Source organism: Oncorhynchus kisutch, linkage group LG11, assembly GCF_002021735.2.
Source record: "Oncorhynchus kisutch isolate 150728-3 linkage group LG11, Okis_V2, whole genome shotgun sequence".
Classification (NCBI taxonomy): Eukaryota; Metazoa; Chordata; class Actinopteri; order Salmoniformes; family Salmonidae; genus Oncorhynchus; species Oncorhynchus kisutch.
Window position 1 is genome coordinate 81521638 of NC_034184.2, and position 23609 is coordinate 81545246.

Consider the following 23609-nt stretch of genomic DNA (forward strand, 5'->3'; position numbering starts at 1 on the left):
GTGTGTGTTCTGTGTGTGTGTTGGAGTGTCAGTGTAGTATGTGTGGGTGTGTGGTTAGAGTCTAGTGAGTGTGCATAGAGCATGTGTGTGTGTTCTGTGTGTGTGTTGGAGTGTCAGTGTAGTATGTGTGGGTGTGTGGTTAGAGTCTAGTGAGTGTGCATAGAGCATGTGTGTGTGTTCTGTGTGTGTGTTGGAGTGTCAGTGTAGTATGTGTGGGTGTGTGGTTAGAGTCTAGTGAGTGTGCATAGAGCATGTGTGTGTGTTGGAGTGTCAGTGTAGTATGTGTGGGTGTGTGGTTAGAGTCTAGTGAGTGTGCATAGAGCATGTGTGTGTGTTCTGTGTGTGTGTTGGAGGGTTTGAGTTTATTTATTTGAGTTTATTTTTTATTTTTAAAGGGACAGTGCACATTAATCAACGTTTCAGTAAAAGTGCCGGTTTTAGCCAGCCGGCTATTTTTCAACCGCAGTCCCTGGGCAGGTTATTAAAAACAATTACAATATAGACAATAGCAACATAGGACAAGCAAGACATAGCATACAGACAGAGCAACATAGGACAAAAAGCAGCAAGACAAAATTCATAAAAGCAACAAAGTGTTTCCACACCTCACAAGCTACAGACAACAGACAACATGGAGAGCGGCAACACACAGCTAGGGACCATGTTCACAAATCTGATTGACCTTTAGCCATGTCTTCATGCATTTTGTGAAAGTGTGATATGTGGTGCAGTTATGTGTGTCTGATGGCAGTGTATTCCAGACATGGGAAGCTCTCACAGAGAAAACGGATTTACTAAAGGTGCTTTTCCTTAGGGGAACTATACAGTCACCCCTCATGGCAGACCTTGTGGATCTACTGCCATATGTCTGGGTTTTCTGTTTAACAAAAATACTGAGTGGAAGGGGAGGAGCCAGGCCATTTAGGACCTTGAATACAAGACATGCGTCGGTGTATTGCACAAGATTTTCCCAACTCAAGAGCTCATGCTTTCTAAGGATGTGACAATGATGATGGCTATTGGGCTTCCTATCAAGCACTTTGAGAGCCTGTTTGTAGACAGACTGAATAGGTTTTAATGTTGTACAGCAAGCTTGGGCCCAACTAGTCAAGCAGTATGTTAAGTGGGGGAGTATCATAGATTTGAAGTACAGTTTTGCTACCTCTGTAGTCAAACAATTTCGTATAAATCGGAAATTAGCTAGGTTGAATTTGGTTATTTGAATTACCTTTTTCACATGCTTTTTAAAAGAGAGGCTGGAATCAAGTATGATGCCAAGGTACTTAAAATCGGATACCACCTGGAGCTTCTCCCCTGACACATAGACATCTGGCTCAGTAGCATCTGTTGCCCTCTTTGTGAAGAACATGCAAACAGTTTTTTTCACATTGAGATGCAAACACGAGTCACTGAGCCACTTTGTAACCTGGACCATTACAGTAGTGAGTTCTTGTGCAGCTTGTTGTTTGCTCTTTGCATGCACATATATCACTGTATCATCTGCATACATTTGAACTTCAGACCCAGTACAGACAGAAGGCAGATCATTAATGTACAGGCTGAACAGGAGGGGCCCCAGTATTGACCCTTGGGGCACGCCCACATCATAGCTAAGAGTGGGCGACAGCTCATTGCTCACTCTGACACACTGAGTTCTGCCTTCAAGGTATGATTTCATCCATCTCAAGGCATCAGGGGAAAAGTTGAACAATTTTGTGATGAGAATCTCATGGTTAACAGTATCAAAAGCCTTCCTTAGGTCCAGAAACACAGCCCCAACAGCACCCCCTTTGTCCATCTTGGACTTCACATTTTCCAGAAGAAAGCAGTTGGCCGTTTCCGGGTCAGTGTAGTGTGTGTGGGTGTGTGGTTAGAGTCTAGTGAGTGTGCATAGAGCATGTGTGTGTGTTCTGTGTGTGTGTTGGAGTGTCAGTGTAGTATGTGTGGGTGTGTGGTTAGAGTCTAGTGAGTGTGCATAGAGCATGTGTGTGTGTTCTGTGTGTGTGTTGGAGGGTCAGTGTAGTATGTGTGGGTGTGTGGTTAGAGTCTAGTGAGTGTGCATAGAGCATGTGTGTGTGTTGGAGTGTCAGTGTAGTATGTGTGGGTGTGTGGTTAGAGTCTAGTGAGTGTGCATAGAGCATGTGTGTGTGTTCTGTGTGTGTGTTGGAGGGTTTGAGTTTATTTATTTGAGTTTATTTTTAATTTTTAAAGGGACAGTGCACATTAATCAACGTTTCAGTAAAAGTGCCGGTTTTAGCCAGCCGGCTATTTTTCAACCGCAGTCCCTGGGCAGGTTATTAAAAACAATTACAATATAGACAATAGCAACATAGGACAAGCAAGACATAGCATACAGACAGAGCAACATAGGACAAAAAGCAGCAAGACAAAATTCATAAAAGCAACAAAGTGTTTCCACACCTCACAAGCTACAGACAACAGACAACATGGAGAGCGGCAACACACAGCTAGGGACCATGTTCACAAATCTGATTGACCTTTAGCCATGTCTTCATGCATTTTGTGAAAGTGTGATATGTGGTGCAGTTATGTGTGTCTGATGGCAGTGTATTCCAGACATGGGAAGCTCTCACAGAGAAAACGGATTTACTAAAGGTGCTTTTCCTTAGGGGAACTATACAGTCACCCCTCATGGCAGACCTTGTGGATCTACTGCCATATGTCTGGGTTTTCTGTTTAACAAAAATACTGAGTGGAAGGGGAGGAGCCAGGCCATTTAGGACCTTGAATACAAGACATGCGTCGGTGTATTGCACAAGATTTTCCCAACTCAAGAGCTCATGCTTTCTAAGGATGTGACAATGATGATGGCTATTGGGCTTCCTATCAAGCACTTTGAGAGCCTGTTTGTAGACAGACTGAATAGGTTTTAATGTTGTACAGCAAGCTTGGGCCCAACTAGTCAAGCAGTATGTTAAGTGGGGGAGTATCATAGATTTGAAGTACAGTTTTGCTACCTCTGTAGTCAAACAATTTCGTATAAATCGGAAATTAGCTAGGTTGAATTTGGTTATTTGAATTACCTTTTTCACATGCTTTTTAAAAGAGAGGCTGGAATCAAGTATGATGCCAAGGTACTTAAAATCGGATACCACCTGGAGCTTCTCCCCTGACACATAGACATCTGGCTCAGTAGCATCTGTTGCCCTCTTTGTGAAGAACATGCAAACAGTTTTTTTCACATTGAGATGCAAACACGAGTCACTGAGCCACTTTGTAACCTGGACCATTACAGTAGTGAGTTCTTGTGCAGCTTGTTGTTTGCTCTTTGCATGCACATATATCACTGTATCATCTGCATACATTTGAACTTCAGACCCAGTACAGACAGAAGGCAGATCATTAATGTACAGGCTGAACAGGAGGGGCCCCAGTATTGACCCTTGGGGCACGCCCACATCATAGCTAAGAGTGGGCGACAGCTCATTGCTCACTCTGACACACTGAGTTCTGCCTTCAAGGTATGATTTCATCCATCTCAAGGCATCAGGGGAAAAGTTTAACAATTTTGTGATGAGAATCTCATGGTTAACAGTATCAAAAGCCTTCCTTAGGTCCAGAAACACAGCCCCAACAGCACCCCCTTTGTCCATCTTGGACTTCACATTTTCCAGAAGAAAGCAGTTGGCCGTTTCCGGGTCAGTGTAGTGTGTGTGGGTGTGTGGTTAGAGTCTAGTGAGTGTGCATAGAGCATGTGTGTGTGTTCTGTGTGTGTGTTGGAGTGTCAGTGTAGTATGTGTGGGTGTGTGGTTAGAGTCTAGTGAGTGTGCATAGAGCATGTGTGTGTGTTGGAGGGTCAGTGTAGTATGTGTGGGTGTGTGGTTAGAGTCTAGTGAGTGTGCATAGAGCATGTGTGTGTGTTCTGTGTGTGTGTTGGAGTGTCAGTGTAGTATGTGTGGGTGTGTGGTTAGAGGGAGGTGGGAGGTGTTCCGTCCCAGGATCCTTAGCTTCGTGATGATCTTGGAGGCCACAATGTTGTTGAACACTCTTATCCATTTAGACCGTATCTGATAACAGTATTTTGTCACATCATCTGTGACACAATAAACCTCAGAGCTCAGTAATACTATATTTATACAGAACAAAAGAAATATAAACAACAAAATGTTAAAACACAACATGTATGTAAGGATGTAGTAGGATGTAGTAGGATGTAGTAGGATGTAGAGGGAAAAGAGCGGCGCGTTTGAAATATATTCTTCATTGTCACCAGAAGTGTCAGTGTGAGCGAGGGCCGAGGACAGGGCATCAATATATTACAGACACAATTGCCTGGCTCGGGAGATAAGTGGATTGTGGGAATGCGGGCTATGTGACAGGGGCCGAGTGCTCACGAGGACGGAGCTTTAGAGCTTTGATAATCTGGCCACTATGCCATCCTGTGCCAAGCCTCGGAAACAGCGTCAGGGACTGAGAGAGGGACAGGAGGGGGAAAGGAGTTAGCTAGACGGTGACTCTGGCACACATGTCCCTCCCTCCCCTTTACTTCCTTCCTCTGTTGACCCTGTCTTCCTCTGATGGACGAGTCCAAATAGAATATAAATAAAAAGATGAACAGTAAGTTCCGGTTTATTGTCCATAGTATAAATAAATAGGAAATCTTCCTCCACAATCTTACCTGCTCTTGTGAATCAAAACAGTAAAATAAATAAAAAACGTAAGACAGTTCAGCAGATATGTACAAATACAGTCCGAGTTGCTCAGCTGGTCTCCACCAACTGTGTATCAGTCCTCATATGCCCCAAACCTAAACATGCAAAATTATTCAGCCCCCTTAAGTTAATACTTTGTAGCGCCACCTTTTGCTGCGATTACAGCTGTAAGTCACTTGGGGTATGTCTCTATCAGTTTTGCACATCGAGAGACTGAATTTTTTTCCCATTCCTCCTTGCAAAACAGCTCGAGCTCAGTGAGGTTGGATGGAGAGCATTTGTGAACAGCAGTTTTCAGTTCTTTCCACAGATTCTCAATTGGATTCAGGTCTGGACTTTGACTTGGCCATTCTAACACCTGGATATGTTTATTTTTGAACTATTCCATTGTAGATTTTGCTTTATGTTTTGGATCATTCTCTTGTTGGAAGACAAATCTCCGTCCCAGTCTCAGGTCTTTTGCAGACTCCATCAGGTTTTCTTCCAGAATGGTCCTGTATTTGGCTCCATCCATCTTCCCATCAATTTTAACCATCTTCCCTGTCCCTGCTGAAGAAAAGCAGGCCCAAACCATGATGCTGCCACCACCATGTTTGACAGTGGGGATGGTGTGTTCAGGGTGATGAGCTGTGTTGCTTTTACGCCAAACATAACGTTTTGCATTGTTGCCAAAAAGTTCCATTTTGGTTTTATCTGACCAGAGCACCTTCTTCCACATGTTTGGTGTGTCTCCCAGGTGGCTTGTGGCAAACTTTAAACGACACTTTTTATGGATATCTTTAAGAAATGGCTTTCTTCTTGCCACTCTTCCATAAAGTCCAGATTTGTGCAATATACGACTGATTGTTGTCCTATGGACAGAGTCTCCCACCTCAGCTGTAGATCTCTGCAGTTCATCCAGAGTGATCATGGGCCTCTTGGCTGCATCTCTGATCAGTCTTCTCCTTGTATGAGCTGAAAGTTTAGAGGGACGGCCAGGTCTTGGTAGATTTGCAGTGGTTTGATACTCCTTCCATTTCAATATTATCGCTTGCACAGTGCTCCTTGGGATGTTTAAAGCTTGGGAAATCTTTTTGTATCCAAATCCGGCTTTAAACTTCTTCACAACAGTATCTCGGACCTGCCTGGTGTGTTCCTTGTTCTTCATGATGCTCTCTGCGCTTTTAACGGACCTCTGAGACTATCACAGTGCAGGTGCATTTATACGGAGACTTGATTACACACAGGTGGATTGTATTTATCATCATTAGTCATTAAGGTCAACATTGGATCATTCAGAGATCCTCACTGAACTTCTGGAGAGAGTTTGCTGCACTGAAAGTAAAGGGGCTGAATAATTTTGCACGCCCAATTTTTCAGTTTTTGATTTGTTAAAAAAGTTTGAAATATCCAATAAATGTCGTTCCACTTCATGATTGTGTCCCACTTGTTGTTGATTCTTCACAAAAAATACAGTTTTATATCTTTATGTTTGACGCCTGAAATGTGGCAAAAGGTTGCAAAGTTCAAGGGGGCCGAATACTTTCGCAAGGAACTGTATATATATATATTTTTTATTTAACTAGGCAAGTCAGTTAAGAACAAATTCTTATTTTTAATGACGGCCTAAGAACAGTGGGTTATCTGCCTTGTTCAGGGGCAGAACAACAGATCTTTACCTTGTCAGTTCGGGGGATTCAATCTAGCAACCTTGCGGTTACTGGCCCAATGCTCTAACCACTAGGCTACCTGCCGCCTCTACACTCTAACCACTAGGCTACCTGCCACCTCTACACTCTAACCACTAGGCTACCTGCCGCCTCTACACTCTAACCACTAGGCTACCTGCTGCCTCTACACTCTAACCACTAGGCTACCTGCTGCCTCTACACTCTAACCACTAGGCTACCTGCTGCCTCTACACTCTAACCACTAGGCTACCTGCCTCCTCTACACTCTAACCACTAGGCTACCTACCTCCTCTACACTCTAACCACTAGGCTACCTGCTGCCTCTACACTCTAACCACTAGGCTACCTGCTGCCTCTACACTCTAACCACCAGGCTACCTGCTGCCTCTACACTCTAACCACTAGGCTACCTGCCACCTCTACACTCTAACCACTAGGCTACCTGCTGCCTCTACACTCTAACCACTAGGCTACCTGCTGCCTCTACACTCTAACCACTAGGCTACCTGCCACCCCAAATAATGGTCCAAACACAATAAGACAGCTGTGAAGAGGGCACAACAACCATCGATAGCATCATGACTGGTTGCATCACTGCTTGGTATGTCCAACACTCAAACTACTAGGCTAGCCAAGAACTGATGTCCACTGGAGAGGACAACGGTCCTGTTCTCCAGTAATCTGCTCTGTTGCACTAGCATTGGCATAGAGAACCCACCATGCATCGCTATGAGTGAGAGAGAGAGAGAGAGACAGACAGACAGACAGACAGACAGACAGACAGACAGACAGACAGACAGACAGACAGACAGACAGACAGACAGACAGACAGACAGACAGACAGACAGACAGCGTAAGCATAAGAAACTGGTACCGTTACAAAATAACGGTTCTTAATAATACCAGAAAGGGGTTATTTGGCTTGTAACTATGGCGGAACCCTTTGTGTTGCTAAGTCCTCCTGACACCCAGTAATACATCGTTGTCCTCTCCAGTGGACATCAGTTCTTGGTCCGTATCTGGAAATCAAAACACATAGAAGACAGAGAGAGAGGCAGACAGAGAGAGAGGCAGAGGTAGACAGAGAGAGAGGTAGACAGAGAGAGAGGTAGACAGAGAGAGAGGCAGAGGTAGACAGAGAGAGAGGCAGAGGTAGACAGAGAGAGAGGCAGAGGTAGACAGAGAGAGAGGCAGAGGTAGACAGAGAGAGAGGCAGAGGTAGACAGAGAGAGAGGCAGAGGTAGACAGAGAGAGGTAGACAGAGAGAGAGGCAGAGGTAGACAGAGAGAGAGGCAGAGGTAGACAGAGAGAGAGGCAGAGGTAGACAGAGAGAGAGGCAGACAGAGAGAGAGGCAGAGGTAGACAGAGAGAGAGGTAGAGGTAGACAGAGAGAGAGGTAGAGGTAGACAGAGAGAGAGGCAGAGGTAGACAGAGAGAGAGGCAGAGGTAGACAGAGAGAGAGGTAGAGGTAGACAGAGAGAGAGGCAGAGGTAGACAGAGAGAGAGGCAGACAGAGAGAGAGGCAGAGGTAGACAGAGAGAGAGGTAGAGGTAGACAGAGAGAGAGGCAGAGGTAGACAGAGAGAGAGGCAGAGGTAGACAGAGAGAGAGGCAGAGGTAGACAGAGAGAGAGGCAGAGGTAGACAGAGGGAGAGGCAGACAGAGAGAGAGGCAGAGGTAGACAGAGAGAGAGGCAGACAGAGAGAGAGGCAGAGGTAGACAGAGAGAGAGGCAGAGGTAGACAGAGAGATAGGCAGAGGTAGACAGAGAGAGAGGCAGAGGTAGACAGAGAGAGAGGCAGAGGTAGACAGAGAGAGAGGTAGAGGTAGACAGAGAGAGAGGCAGAGGTAGACAGAGAGAGAGGCAGACAGAGAGAGAGGCAGAGGTAGACAGAGAGAGAGGTAGAGGTAGACAGAGAGAGAGGCAGAGGTAGACAGAGAGAGAGGCAGAGGTAGACAGAGAGAGAGGCAGAGGTAGACAGAGAGAGAGGCAGAGGTAGACAGAGGGAGAGGCAGACAGAGAGAGAGGCAGAGGTAGACAGAGAGAGAGGCAGACAGAGAGAGAGGCAGAGGTAGACAGAGAGAGAGGCAGAGGTAGACAGAGAGATAGGCAGAGGTAGACAGAGAGAGAGGCAGAGGTAGACAGAGAGAGAGGCAGAGGTAGACAGAGAGAGAGGCAGACAGAGAGAGAGGCAGAGGTAGACAGAGAGAGAGGCAGACAGAGAGAGAGGCAGAGGTAGACAGAGAGAGAGGCAGAGGTAGACAGAGAGAGAGGCAGAGGTAGACAGAGAGAGAGGCAGAGGTAGACAGAGAGAGAGGCAGAGGTAGACAGAGAGAGAAAGAGAGATCAAGAGAGAGAGAAATACTTCCCAGCAAACCGGGAACAATCCCAGAACATTAGCTAAGATTCCCATTAAATTCAGATTAGGGGTTTATCTAACATGATCTACAACGACGGAGTGAAGAAAAAAAGTTGGAACATTGAGCGCCTCGACCACAATGTGCATTCTTCTCAGATTCCCACGTGACTACCGATTTCGACACCAACCGACCAAAATATGTTGTCGGGGCTCTCCCCTCCCCTCCCCTCTACAATATACATTTGAAATATTTCAATCATCTGCCTTGTAGTTGCCTTGATCGGTCCAAGCTCTTATCACCGTAACCCAAACCTGCGACACCATCAAAGTCGACATGGCGTTGACCACACACGACGCTGACTCTCAGCCATTCAAACCAGGCCTGAGTTTTGGTGCTAGCTTGGGAATCTCTGGTTGTGGTATTATACTGCTGGACATCTCTAACAAATTAAAACATGTTGGATAGTTAGCTGGAGTTTCCCACAGATTGCCAGCCTGTAGCTGTTTAAAATGCTCAACCTCCAGATGAGTATTTAAAACAAATATGTAACCTTTATTTAACTAGGCATGAGTATGTGGAGGGAGTTTAAGTACAATTCTTACAAGCTTGTTTTGCTGGTAGTTTATTTTGCTGGTGAATCATGATGTGCAGCATAATCAAAGTGACACTGGACTAGCTGCCAGAGTCTTTATGGTGTCTATAGCTAGGTTTCCATCCAATTGGTGACACATTTTCATGCAAGTTCGATATTAAGTGTAACGGAAGAAGGTGATGACCAATGCACAGCGTGGTAAGTGTCGATTTTTTTAATAATATAAATGAACACTGAACAAAAAACAAAGTGAACGAACAAAACCGAAACAGTTCGGTCTGTTGCCAACACTCAACAGAAAACAATCACCCACAACTCAACGGTGAAAAACAGACTACCTAAGTATGGTTCTCAATCAGGGACAACGATTGACAGCTGCCTCCGATTGAGAACCACACCAGGCCCAAACACAGAAATCCCAAATCATAGAAAAAAGAACATAGACTGCCCACCCCAACTCACGCCCTGACCATACGAGAACAAAGACAAAATAAAGGAACTAAGGTCAGAACATGACAGTTCACATGTTCTAGAAGGCATTTCTGCATTTCTGCCCTAAAAACTACTTTTTTTTTAACGTTCAAACGCCTCTCCTGTGAAGTTGTGACTTGCGACATACGCCTAGTATCCTGAACCATGTCACATATTCTAAAATCCACCTAAAAACAATATATAGCATTTTTTCCCATCAAAAACCTAGTACACCTAAAAATGTATTTTTTTCAGTTAAATTCCCATGTACCCATTACAAAATACAAGTTAAATGGGTTTCCGTCGCATTTTCAACTCTAGGTCTACTGATGGTCTACTAAAACAATTTCAAACCTTGCTTACATTTGTATAAGATCATCCTGAATGGTTGCATCACTGCCTGGTATGGCAACTGCTCGGCCTCTGACCGCAAGGCACTACAGAGGGTGGTGCGAACGGCCTAGTACATCACTGGGGCCAAGCTTCCTGTCGTCCAGGACCTCTATACCAGGTGGTGTCAGAGGAAGTCCTAAGAATTGTCAAAGACTCCAGCCACCCTAGTCATAGACTGTTCTCTCTGCTACCGCATGGCAAGCGGTACCGGAGCGCCAAGTCTAGGTCCAAGAGGTTTCTAAACAGCTTCTACCACCAGGCCATAAGACTCCTGAACACCTAATCAAATGGCTACCCAGACTATTTGCATCCCCCCCCCCCCTTTACACTGCTTGGGGCTTGTAACTAAGCATTTCACTGGAAGGTCTACACCTGTTGTATTTGGATCATGTGACTAATACAATTTGATTTGCTGGTGTTTTTTGCTCAGAGAACTTGGGGTCCAAATAAAACCTCCGTTGGGGAACCCTGGCATACATGAGGTTATATATATTTTTTTGTTGCCATTTTTCATGTCACCAGAACGAAACCCTCAATATTTATTGAAAGGAGCATTTATTTTAGTTAACTAGGCAAGTCAGTTAAAAAACAAATTCTTATTTACAATGACAGCCTCGGGTTAACTGCCTTGTTCAGGGGCAGAACGACACCATGTCAGCTCGGGGATTCGATCTAGCAACCTTTTGTTTACTGGTCCAATGCTCTAACCAGTAAGCTACCTGCTCATCTCATCTCTGTGCTCTTTCACCTCCCTAAGAAGTTCATCGTATATGATCTGTAGCCTAAAAAACGACATGCTTTCCCGACTTGTACTGGGAGGACCAGACAACATGTCATCGCGTGACTCTAAGTTTACTCCCATATGATGGTTACTATATTAATATTTGCGTTTTAAAAGCATTTCCACTGCCATTTCTCGACTAATAAATTTAACCGACCCAAAATAACCCACTTGGTCTAGTGTATTTTGTTTGGTCGACATTTGGAGAGTGGACCAACAAATGAGCTGTTTCCATTAGGCCTGTCATGACATTTGGAGAGTGGACCAACAAATGAACTGTTTCCATTAGGCCTGCCATGACATTTGGAGAGTGGACCAACAAATGAACTGTTTCCATTAGGCCTGTCATGACATATGGAGAGTGGACCAACAAATGAACTGTTTCCATTAGGCCTGTCATGACATTTGTAGAGTGGACCAACAAATTAACTGTTTCCATTAGGCCTGTCATGACATTTGGAGAGTGGACCAACAAATGAGCTGTTTCCATTAGGCCTGTCATGACATTTGGAGAGTGGACCAACAAATGAGCTGTTTCCATTAGGCCTGTCATGACATTTGGAGAGTGGACCAACAAATGAACTGTTTCTATTAGGCCTGCCATGACATTTGGAGAGTGGACCAACAAATGAACTGTTTCCATTAGGCCTGCCATGACATTTGGAGAGTGGACCAACAAATGAACTGTTTCCATTAGGCCTGTCATGACATTTGGAGAGTGGACCAACAAATGAACTGTTTCCATTAGGCCTGTCATGACATTTGGAGAGTGGACCAACAAATGAGCTGTTTCCATTAGGCCTGCCATGACATTTGGAGAGTGGACCAACAAATGAACTGTTTCCATTAGGCCTGTCATGACATCTGGAGAGTGGACCAACAAATGAACTGTTTCCATTAGGCCTGCCATGACATTTGGAGAGTGGACCAACAAATGAACTGTTTCCATTAGGCCTGCCATGACATTTGGAGAGTGGACCAACAAATGAACTGTTTCCATTAGGCCTGCCATGACATTTGGAGAGTGGACCAACAAATGAACTGTTTCCATTAGGCCTGCCATGACATTTGGAGAGTGGACCAACAAATGAACTGTTTCCATTAGGCCTGTCATGACATTTGGAGAGTGGACCAACAAATGAACTGTTTCCATTAGGCCTGCCATGACATTTGGAGATTGGACCAACAAATGAACTGTTTCCATTAGGCCTGTCATGACATTTGTAGAGTGGACCAACAAATGAGCTGTTTCCATTAGGCCTGTCATGACATTTGGAGAGTGGACCAACAAATGAACTGTTTGCATTAGGCCTGTCATGACATTTGGAGAGTGGACCAACACATGAACTGTTTCCATTAGGCCTGTCATGACATTTGGAGAGTGGACCAACAAATGAGCTGTTTCCATTAGGCCTGTCATGACATTTGGAGAGTGGACCAACAAATGAACTGTTTCCATTAGGCCTGTCATGACATTTGGAGAGTGGACCAACAAATGAACTGTTTCCATTAGGCCTGTCATGACATTTGGAGAGTGGACCAACAAATGAGCTGTTTCCATTAGGCCTGTCATGACATTTGGAGAGTGGACCAACAAATGAACTGTTTCCATTAGGCCTGTCATGACATTTGGAGAGTGGACCAACAAATGAGCTGTTTCCATTAGGCCTGTCATGACATTTGGAGAGTGGACCAACAAATGAACTGTTTCCATTAGGCCTGTCATGACATTTGGAGAGTGGACCAACAAATGAACTGTTTCCATTAGGCCTGTCATGACATTTGGATCCACATAAAAAGTTTGGATGGAACGCTAGTTAATGTCAAGACATTTTGAGGATGCTGGAACTATATTTTGGATGAATGTGTGCCTACAGGAGTCTTTTTAACCTAATTAGGTTAAAACATTATGACTGGTTGTGTTTATGCCTCATATATAAAGGTCATACATAATTAAATTTTTTAAATTTTTTTAAAAAGTTAAATGACAAATATTTCGGCTCTATTGATGCCTTAGTTAGCATCTAGGTGGGTAGGAAATAGCAGCTCGGATAGGGGAGGAGGCAGAGCAAGCCTTAAACTCTCCTGAATAACTGGGCCTGCTGGGAGCATATTGTAGCCACATTATTATCGGCGGACTTGAGAGAATAATGATCTGCAACAGACAGCGAGCGCACGTCAGTATCAGAAGTTAAAAATAAAGCCAGTACTGTGCCTTTCTAGAAGTTACTGTCGAGAGTAGACCTGCAACTGATTCAAATGGAATGAAACATTCAAATCACAGAGGGGATTTTGTTGTTGTAATTTTGTAATCTCTTGAAAACAATGGAATGATTCATTGCGCTGTGGTGTTGTACAGGAATAACTGTGTGTTTCATGTCTTCATTGTTCTTTCATGGCAATGATGCACCTGGCCTGTCCACTGCCTATCAGCTATTCCTATTGGTTGTTGTGGAGTCATATTGAAAATGTCTGCAGCTTTGAATGCTATTCTCGGTGTGGTATGATTACTAGTTAGCTGATTGCAGATCTAGAAAAAACGATCCACCTACCACTGTTGTCACTATGAATGGTAGATAGAGGGCAGGATAGACAGTTAGCCTCTTCCTTTCTGATATAGTCTCCCAGTCAAAGAGAGACGAATAAATCAAATCAAATCACATTTATTTATATAGCCCTTCGTACAACAGCTGATATCTCAAAGTGCTGTACAGAAACTGGGTCCAAAATCTGTCTTCTCCAGCAGCTGCCATTTTTATTCTCGTTTTCTTCAGTGTTGAATTTGGTTAACAAAAAATGTAATGGCTTATTTGCTACGTGTAGATTACTTGATCGAATAGAAGTTTCGTAATGATTAGGTTGTCATGAGTGTACTGATATAAGTAGAACATTCTGGAAATTCTGAGAAAATGCACTTTATATCGGAGTTGTGCCTGGTCGTCACTAGTTATTACAGCCACAAAGTCCTAAACTCTGCCTATTTCTACAATTGATCTTCTTAAAATGTGATTTTAAACCTAACCCCACTGCCAACCAAGTGCCTAACCCTAACCTTAAATTAAGACCAAAAAATCAAATGTTTGTTTCATGATTTTTAACTATATAACCCATTTTCACTTTGTAGCTATGGTAACTAGTGGAAACCCTTGTGGCTGTTGTTAACAGGTGTATCTACCTTCTAATTGGCTAGAAAGGTCCCAACTGATCTTTCCTCCTCCCAACAGCCTTCCATTTTTTAATACATTTCTTTCATTATTAGAGCGACCACTAGAGTATTTTATTTTAAATTTTATTTCACCTTTACTTAACCAGGTAGGCCAGTTGAAAACAAGTTCTCATTTACAACTGCAATCTGGCCAAGATAAAGCAAAGCTGTGTGACAGAAACAACAACACAGAATTACACATAAACAAACGTACAGTCAATAACACAATAGAAAAAACTACGTACAAATGTAGAAGAGTAGGGAGGTAAGGCAATACATAGGCCATGGAGGCGAAATAATTACAATTTAGCATTGATACTGGAGTGATAGATGTGCAGATGATGATGTGCAAGTAGAGATACTGGGGTGCAACAGAGCAAAAAGATAAATAACAATATGGGGATGAGGTAGTTGGGTGTGCTATTTACAGATTGGCTGTGTACAGGTACAGTGATTGGTAAGCTGCTCTGACAGCTGATGCTTAGAGAGAGAGGGAGATATAAGTCTCCAGCTTCAGTGATTTTTGCAATTCGTTCCAGTCATTGGCAGCAGAGAACTGGAAGGAAAGGCGGCCAAAGGAAGTGTTGGCTTTGGGGATGACCTGTGAAATATACCTGCTGGAGCACGTGCTATGGGTGGGTGTTGCTATGGTGACCAGTGAGCTGAGATAAGGCGGGGCTTTACCTAGAAAATATTTATAGATGACCTGGAGCCAGTGGGTTTGTAGTGAGGGCCAGCCAACGAGAGCATACAGGTCGCAGTGATGGGTAGTATATGGGGCTTTGGTGACAAACTGGATGGCACTGAGATAGACTACGTCCAGTTTGCTGAGTAGAGTGTTGGAGGCCATTTTGTAAATGACATCGCCAAAGTCAAGGATCGGTAGTATAGTCAGTTTTACGAGAGTATGTTTGGCAGCATGAGTGAAGGAGGCTTTGTTGAGAAATAGGAAGCCGATTCTAGATTTAATTTTGGATTGGAGATGCTTGAGTATGGATGGAGAGTGTACAGTATAACAAGACACCTAGGTATTTGTAGTTGTCCACATATTCTAAGTCAGAACCGTCCAGAGTAATGATGCTAGTCGGGCGGGTGGGTGCGGGTAGTAATTGATTGAAGAGCATGCATTTAATTTTACTAGCATTTAAAAGCAGTTGGATGCCACGGGAAGGAGTGTTGTATGGCATTGAAGCTCGTTTGGAGGTTTGCTAACACAGTGTCCAAATAAGGGCCAGAAGTATACAGAATGGTGTCGTCTGCGTAGAGGTGGATCAGAGACTCACCAGCAGCAAGATCGACATCATTGATATATACAGAGAAAAGAATCTGCCCGAGAATTGAATCCTGTGGCACCCCCATAAAGACTGCCAGAGGTCCGGACAACAGGCCCTCCGATTTGATACACTGACCTCTGAGAAGTATTTGTTGAACCAGGCAAGGCGGTCATTAGAGAAAACAAGGCTATTGAGTCTGCCGATAAGAATACGGTGATTGACAGAGTTGAAAGCCTTGGCCAGGTCGATGAGACTGCTGCACAGTACTGTCTTTTATTGATGGCGGTTATAATATTGTTTATGACCTTGAACGTGGCTGATGTGCACCCATGACCAGCTCGGAAACCAGACTGCATAGTGGAGAAGGTACGGTGATATTCGAAATGGTCGGTGATCTGTTTGTTAACTTGGCTTTCGAAGATTTTAGAAAGGCAGGGCAGGATGGATACAAGTTTACAACAGTTTGGGTCTTGATTGTCTCCCCCTTTGAAGAGGGGGATGACCGCGGCAGCTTTCCAATCTTTGGGGATCTCAGACGATACGAAAGAGAGGTTGAACAGGCTAGTAATAGGGGTTGCAACAATTTCGGTGGATAATTTTAGAAAGAGAGGGTCCAGGTTGTCTAGCCCAGCTGAATTGTAGGGATCCAGATTTGCAGCTCTTACAGAACATCAGCTGTCTGGATTTGGGTGAAGCAGAAGCAGGGGGGCTTGGGCTAGTTTCTGCAGGGGGTGAAGAGTTGTTGGCCGGGGTAGGGGTAGCCAGGTGGAAAGCATGGCCAGCTGTAAAAAAATGCTTATTGAAATGATCAATTACCATAGATTTATTGGTAGTGACAGTGTTTCCTATCCTCAGTGCAGTGGGCAGCAGGGAGGAGGTGCTCTTATTCTGCTTTCCTCGAGCTAGGCCCATTCTGCTTTTATTCTCTTATTCTGCCTGTGTATATTGGTTCTGTCATACTGTCTCTGCAGTAGATTGCAACTCCGACCCCTTTGGAAGTTTTATCTTGGCGGAAAATGTTGTAGTTGGGGATGGAAATTTCAGGATTTTTGGTGGCCTTCCTAAGCCAGGATTCAAACACTGCTAGGACATCAGGGTTAGCGGAGTGTGCTAAAGCAGTAAATAAAACAAACTTAGGGAGGAGGCTTCTGATGTTAACATGCATGAAACCAAGGCTATTACAGTTACAGAAGTCAACAAATGAAAGCGCCTGGGGAATAGGAGTGGTGCTGGGTGCTGCAGGGCCTGGGTTAATGTCTACATCACCAGAGGAACAGAGGAGGAGTAGGATAAGGGTACGGCTAAAGGCTATAAGAACTGGTCGTCTGGTGCGTTCGGAACAGAAAGTAAAAGGAGCAGATTTCTTTGCGTGGAAGACTAGAATCAAGGCATAACGTACAGACAAGGGTATGGTAGGATGTGAGTACAGTTGAGTACAGTTGAGGTAAACCTAGGCACTGAGTGACGATGAGAGAGGTTTTGTCTCTAGAGGCACCAGTTAAGCCAGGTGAGGTCACCACATGTGTGGGGGGAGGGACAAAAGGGCTATCTAAGGCATATTGTGCAGGGCTGGGAGCTCTACAGTGAAATAAGACAATAATAACTATCCAAAACAGCAATAGACAAGGCATATTGACATTAGGGAGAGGCATGTGTAGCCGAGTGATCATAGGGACCAATGAGTAGCAATAGGTGAGTCAGAGAGCTGTTTAGTAGTCGCTACTACGCTTGGCGAGCTGGAGACACGGCGATTCAGACAGCTAGTGGGCCGGGGCTAGCAGATGGGACTTCGGCGATGTCGCAACGGAAGAGCCTGTTGAAACCACCTCAGACAAATTTGTCGGTAGACCGGTCGTGATGGAATGGCTGGGCTGTCGTGTCGGCAGTAAAGGGTCCAGGTCAATTGGCAAAAGAGGTATTTTAGCCCAGTAATTAGCTGGTGGACCTCTTCGGCTTGCCGGGAGATGGGCCTAGCTCGAGGCTAACTGGTGCTTACTTCGGGACAGAGACGTTAGCCAGGAGTAGCCACTTGGATTGCAGCTAGCTAGCTGCGATGATCCAGTGTTAAGGTTCAGAGCTTGCGGTAGGAATCCGGAGATGTGGTAAAGAAAAGCAGTCCGATATGCTCTGGGTTGATATTGCGCTGTGCAGACTGGCAGGTATTGACCGAGCTGAGGCTGGCTGGTGTCCGAGTTAACGGTGAAGACCGCTAGCAGTGGCTAACTGACTACTAGCTAGTAGCTTGTTAGATGGCTAGCTTCTGATGGGGGTTCTGGTTCTAAAGTATAAAAATAGCAGATCTGTACCACTTTGGGTGAGGCGGGTTGCAGGAGAGTATATTCAGTCTTAAGCTGGAAGGTGAGATTAAAATATATACGAAATATCTATGAAAAAAAAGGTAAACTATATTTATACGGGACAGGACGGAACAAGACAAAACACACATCCAACACGTCTGACTATATACCTGGACAATATAGTGGATATTTTGTGCCTATATTGACCTGTGGTGTAGATCAACAATAAGACCCGAGGGGGTGTGGTATATGGCCAATATACCACGGCTAAGGGTTGTTTTTATGCACGACGCAACGCGGACTGCCTGGATACAGACCTTAGCCGTGGTATATTGGCCATATACAACCCCCTGAGGTGCCTTATTATACTAACAAAAAGTATGTTTTTTCAAACCCGTGGTATACAACGGCTGTCAGCCAATCAGCATTCAGGGCTCGAACCAACCAGTTTATAATAAAAGTTAGCTTGCAGAAAAACATTGTGCATACGGTAAGTACCAAAGCACCTTGGCTTGGGAGGCAAATGCAAAACCTGCAGAAGAGTGAATGTAAACCAGGGAAAAACTACCATCCCCTGTGCAGAATAAAAAAAATAAACACACAACCTTCCCCAAAGCAAAAAAAGAAGAAGTTTGCCAACCATCCCTATTATGGACCCCCCTGCCAGTAAATGTCGAACTGTCCCTTATGAGGTGACAACGCTAATATCAATGTAATAGCCTAACGCAGTGTACACGGAACATTCTGTATGAGTGGCAAACGGAAGAGGAGAGGCTGCGGGTGGTAGTTTAGCGCTGTAGACAGAGCGAGCGAGAGAGAGAGCTAGGGAGGGAGAGCGCACGGACCGTGTTGCCGTTACTGTCAGCAATGTAACAGTTCAGTCATCAATGGACAGAGTACACGTAGCCGACAGACAGTAGCCTAGCGTCTACCAATTTACTTTTATTTCTGTTATGAAACGGAGAGAAGTAGAATTAAATCCTGCTACTAATACCTAGTTTCGTTTTCATCGTTTATATGAGAAATTGAGAATAGACACACTGTTCTATTAGGGCGTTCTATTGATTATACTCCAATAGGATTCCTATTTGTCGCGTAAGATTTGTCTGATCTCAAACCTAAATGGAGTATTGGAGGCAGTGCACATTGTGGCTGATCAACTGCAAGGTGCTTCCACCCGACCATCGGGTAACATGGGAGTCTGCTCAGGTATTCGACCTGGCTCAGACCCTCCGAGATGGAGTGCTCCTGTGTCAACTTCTCAACAACCTCCGACCCCAGTCCATCAACCTCAAAGAGATCAACCTCCGACCTCAGATGTCACAGGTATGATAAGAAACGTGTTTACATTCACAGTGACAAAGTAAAACGCTTCAAATTGCCTGCTAGGCAACTCTACTATGCCCAGATGTTCACGCATCTAATGGAGTAAACACAATAGCCAAATGAAATACTTTGCTCTGCACAGATGGAAAACCTGTTGTTGTCTGTTTCAATCACTTAGTTCGCAGTGAACTGGTAAATTGTGTCATATCCTCGACAGTGTTATTTCTTGTCAACAAGGGAACTATTATAATTTTGGTCTCTCAAAGAAAAGCTGTAGTACTGTTATGTGAACCCGCAGATCCGCTCTTGCTTGCTCTTCTATAGGTGATGAGAGTCAGCTGGAGGTAGAGGAGATACTGAGAGTCAGCTGGAGGTAGAGGAGATACTGAGAGTCAGCTGGAGGTAGAGGAGATACTGAGAGTCAACTGGAGGTAGAGGAGATACTGAGAGGCTTTACCAACACAAACTAAACAGACTGCCAGATAGACAGACCAAACACAGGCAGGCAGATAGACAGACCAAACACAGACAGGCAGATAGACAGACCGAACACAGACAGGCAGATAGACAGACCGAACACAGGCAGGCAGATAGACAGACCGAACACAGACAGGCAGATAGACAGACCGAACACAGACAGGCAGATAGACAGACCTAACACAGGCAGGCAGATAGACAGACCGAACGCAGACAGGCAGATAGACAGACCTAACACAGACAGGCAGATAGACAGACCTAACACAGACAGGCAGATAGACAGACCTAACACAGGCAGGCAGATAGACAGACCTAACACAGGCAGGCAGATAGACAGACCTAACACAGACAGGCAGATAGACAGACCTAACACAGGCAGGCAGATAGACAGACCTAACACAGACAGGCAGATAGACAGACCTAACACAGACAGGCAGATAGACAGACCTAACACAGACTGGCAGACAGACAGCGTCACTGTCAGGTACAGCAGCTCCCCCTGTATGCTGCATTATTAAAAACAGAGACTCCTGCCTCCACTACATTTCCAGTTTCTCTCCTGGTTGTCAAAGACCATCTGCTCCTGTCCTATCCCACACCAAGCCTGTCCTGTCACAGCCGGGTCTGGCTCTGGGCTGATTATAATTCGCCTTCACATCACAGCTAAATCTGTGACTTGGCTCAATGACAAACTGACTTGTTGGAAAGGTGGCATCCTACGACGGTGCCACTGTTGAAAGTCACTGAACTCTTCAGTAAGGCCATTTTACTGCCAGTGTTTGTCTATGGAGATTGCATGGCAGTGTGCTCGATTTTATACAGCTGTCTGCAAAGGGTGTGGCTGAAATAGCCGAATCCACTCATTTGAAGGGGTGTCCACATACTTTTTTTTTTTTTTTTTTACATATAGTGTAGGAAGTCTATCATTGCAAAGCTGACAGAGAGTTCACTAATAAAATAATTCTACAATCCCCATGTCAAAATGATATGCTTCAAAAAAATAGTTTCGTAAATCAAGTTTGTTTTTGAAATGTTCAATATCGACCAATGTACTGAAGTCAAGTTGACCATTACCGTGACAGAACTGGTCTCCTTTTTGGCCATTTTGTATTGCTTTAAGTGCCTCAAACAAATTGATGAAGGATTGACACAACATGTCAGCCTGGTGATTTGAAAGAGGAAACTCAAATGATGTTTGGTAGGAAAAAGAAGCTGAGCTTTGTATTACGCTCAGGATTATGCGACGCCAACGGCTGCAATTAATGATAGAGAGCTGGATCATTATTTGTCAACATCAGCTCTGATTCATGGCATAGTGACACTAAATGTAGCAGGAACTGGGTTGTGTCCTATACTTCTCTGGCGAACACTATGTTATTTTTTTACACATGACTTGTTAGATGCATTAGCCATTTTCTGATTCAATAAGGATGATACATACGGAAATAAAAATGAAAATAAAACTACATCCTGTACATGAATTCACACACAGTAGTAGTAGTACATCACTGAAGCAATTATGGTTAATATTTACAAATCTGCTCAGCCTACTTTCTGTTAATTGTAGACCAAGAGTATAGGATATTTCTGTTCCTAGGCTACGAACAGACACATCTATTCATACAACATGCTGAGTGTGAGTGGGCCGATTCCCTTGTGTTGTCCATTACTGCCCAACAGAAACGGATCATTTTTGGGGTTTAAATTGTTTTTAAAAAACCTGCCTGTCCCTGAAGCTCGCGTCGTCGAGGTGACATTTACATAATGGAGTGTGGGTGGAGTCCACTGTGAATATTTAATGAGTACACAGTGGCAGCAGCTTATTTTATCATTGGTCCATTCACAACCAATGGGACACTAGGCCCCCACTCACCCAGTGGGACCCTGGGGGCCACGGAGACCCCAAGACAAAGGCCTTATAGGACTCAGAGCACAAAGCACCTGTCTGTGGCATAGAGCCATATCAGAGTCTCTGAGGACACAAGGGACTTTGGCCTTCAAAGCAGTGGGACCTGTGGCTGAATTAGACACCTAATTAAAGCACAATGTTTTAGAGCCTCTAAAGAGTTATTTGGACAGCAGTGGAATTTGTGATGGCAGAAGCAGGGCTGGTAAGAGGGTAGAGTGTAGTGTGTAGAGGGTAAGAGGGTAGAGTGTAGTGTGTGTGTGTGTGTGTGTGTGTGTGTGTGATTCTCTGATGTGTAGTGTGTAATGTGTAGTGTGTGTGTGTGATTCTCTGATGTGTAGTGTGTAATGTGTAGTGTGTGTGTGTGTGTGATTCTCTGATGTGTAGTGTGTAATGTGTAGTGTGTGTGTGTGTGATTCTCTGATGTGTAGTGTGTAATGTGTAGTGTGTGATTCTCTGATGTGAAGTATGTAGTATGTAGTGTGTAATGTGTAGTGTGTGTGTGTGTGTGATTCTCTGATGTGTAGTGTGTAATGTGTAGTGTGTGTGGTTCTCTGATGTGAAGTATGTAGTATGTAGTGTGTAATGTGTAGTATGTAGTGTGTAATGTGTAGTGTGTAATGTGTAGTGTGTAATGTGTAGTGTGTGTGGTTCTCTGATGTGAAGTATGTAGTATGTAGTATGTAGTGTGTAGTGTGTACCTTTTTGGCTCCTCTGTTCAGTCAATACCCTTGTTGTTGTTTGTCAGGGTAAGACAGGAAAATGCTTCTCTTGCAGAAAAAAATACAACAAAAAACTCAACTAAAACACACTTTGTTGTGACAGGATTTTACTTCAAGATTGTAACCTGGTGTCTTTTAAGATAGCAGCGACGTGAACAAGGTAAATGAAATGGAAATGAGGGGTATTGGGCCTTGGGACCTTCTCCATAACACGCTGTAAGGAAAGAAGAGGTATGAATCTGACATCCACGGAGTATCTCAGCTTTGGATGTAGGTGTTATTTTGTCATGGTAACGGTGTCTGCTTGGGAAAAGGGAAGGAAACTGTGACAGGTACAACAGAAGTGAGTCTAAAGTGGGTTTTTTCTCCAAAATGTCTCTGTCTGTGTGTGTGTGTGTCTCTGTCTGTGTGTGTGTGTGTCTCTGTCTGTGTGTGTGTCTCTGTCTGTGTGTGTGTGTGTGTGTGTGTGTGTCTCTGTCTGTGTGTGTGTGTGTCTCTGTCTGTGTGTGTGTGTGTCTCTGTCTGTGTGTGTCTCTTTCTGTGTGTTTGTGTCTGTGTGTGTTTGTGTCTGTGTGTGTGTGTGTCTCTTTCTGTGTGTTTGTGTCTGTGTGTGTGTGTGTCTCTGTCTGTGTGTGTGTGTCTCTGTCTGTGTGTGTGTCTCTGTCTGTGTGTGTGTGTGTCTGTGTGTGTGTCTCTTTCTGTGTGTTTGTGTGTGTGTGTGTGTGTCTCTGTCTGTGTGTGTGTGTGTCTCTGTCTGTGTGTGTGTGTCTCTGTGTGTGTGTGTCTCTGTCTGTGTGTGTGTGTGTCTCTGTCTGTGTGTGTCTCTGTGTGTCTGTGTGAATATTACAACAGGATAGTGCGCAAGTGTGTCAACTTAGAGGAAGTGTAGATGGCTGCTTGGGACTTTTAGGTTCTACCGAAGTGTTTTGAAAGTGGTGGTTATTCCGGCCCAGCTGTGGGCCACATACTTAGTGTTTCTTCTGGCCCAAAGCTGACTGTATTAAACCAGCTAACCCAGCGATACTCCCCAAATTACACTGAACAAAAATATGAATGCAAACATGCAAAGATTTGGTCCCATGTTTCATGAGCTGAAATAAGAGATCCCAGAAATTTTCCATACGCACAAAAACTGTATTTCTCTCAAATGTTGTGCACAAATGTGATTACATCCCTGTTAGTGAGCATTTACCCTTTGCCAAGAAAATCTATCCACCTGACAGGTGTGGTATATCAAGAAGCTGATTAAACAGCATGATCATTACACAGGTGCACCTTGTGCTGGGGACAATAAAAGGCCAATCTAAAATGTGCAGTTTTGTTACACAAGACAATGCCACAGATGTCTCAAGTTTTGAGGGAGTATACAATTGGCATGCTGACTGCAGTAATGCCCACCAGAGCTGTTGCCAGATAATTGAATGTTAATTCCTCTACCAAAAGCCACCTCCAACATAGTTTTA

General features: G+C 44.3%; 1 protein-coding gene across 3 annotated transcripts in view; it reads left to right on the forward strand.

Moving 5' to 3' along the window:
• The first annotated feature begins 18465 nt into the window (after nucleotides 1-18465).
• Nucleotides 18466-23609, forward strand: part of LOC109885250 (guanine nucleotide exchange factor VAV3) — a 218414-nt gene continuing 213270 nt past the window's right edge. The window contains exon 1 of one of the 3 annotated variants that reach the window (XM_031836405.1): nucleotides 18466-19041. In XM_031836405.1, coding sequence (XP_031692265.1) covers nucleotides 18838-19041 — 204 coding nt within the window. In that variant the 5' untranslated portion in view covers nucleotides 18466-18837. The remainder of the gene's footprint in view (nucleotides 19042-23609) is intronic. The other 2 variants (XM_031836407.1, XM_031836406.1) reach the window with 2 other exon arrangements.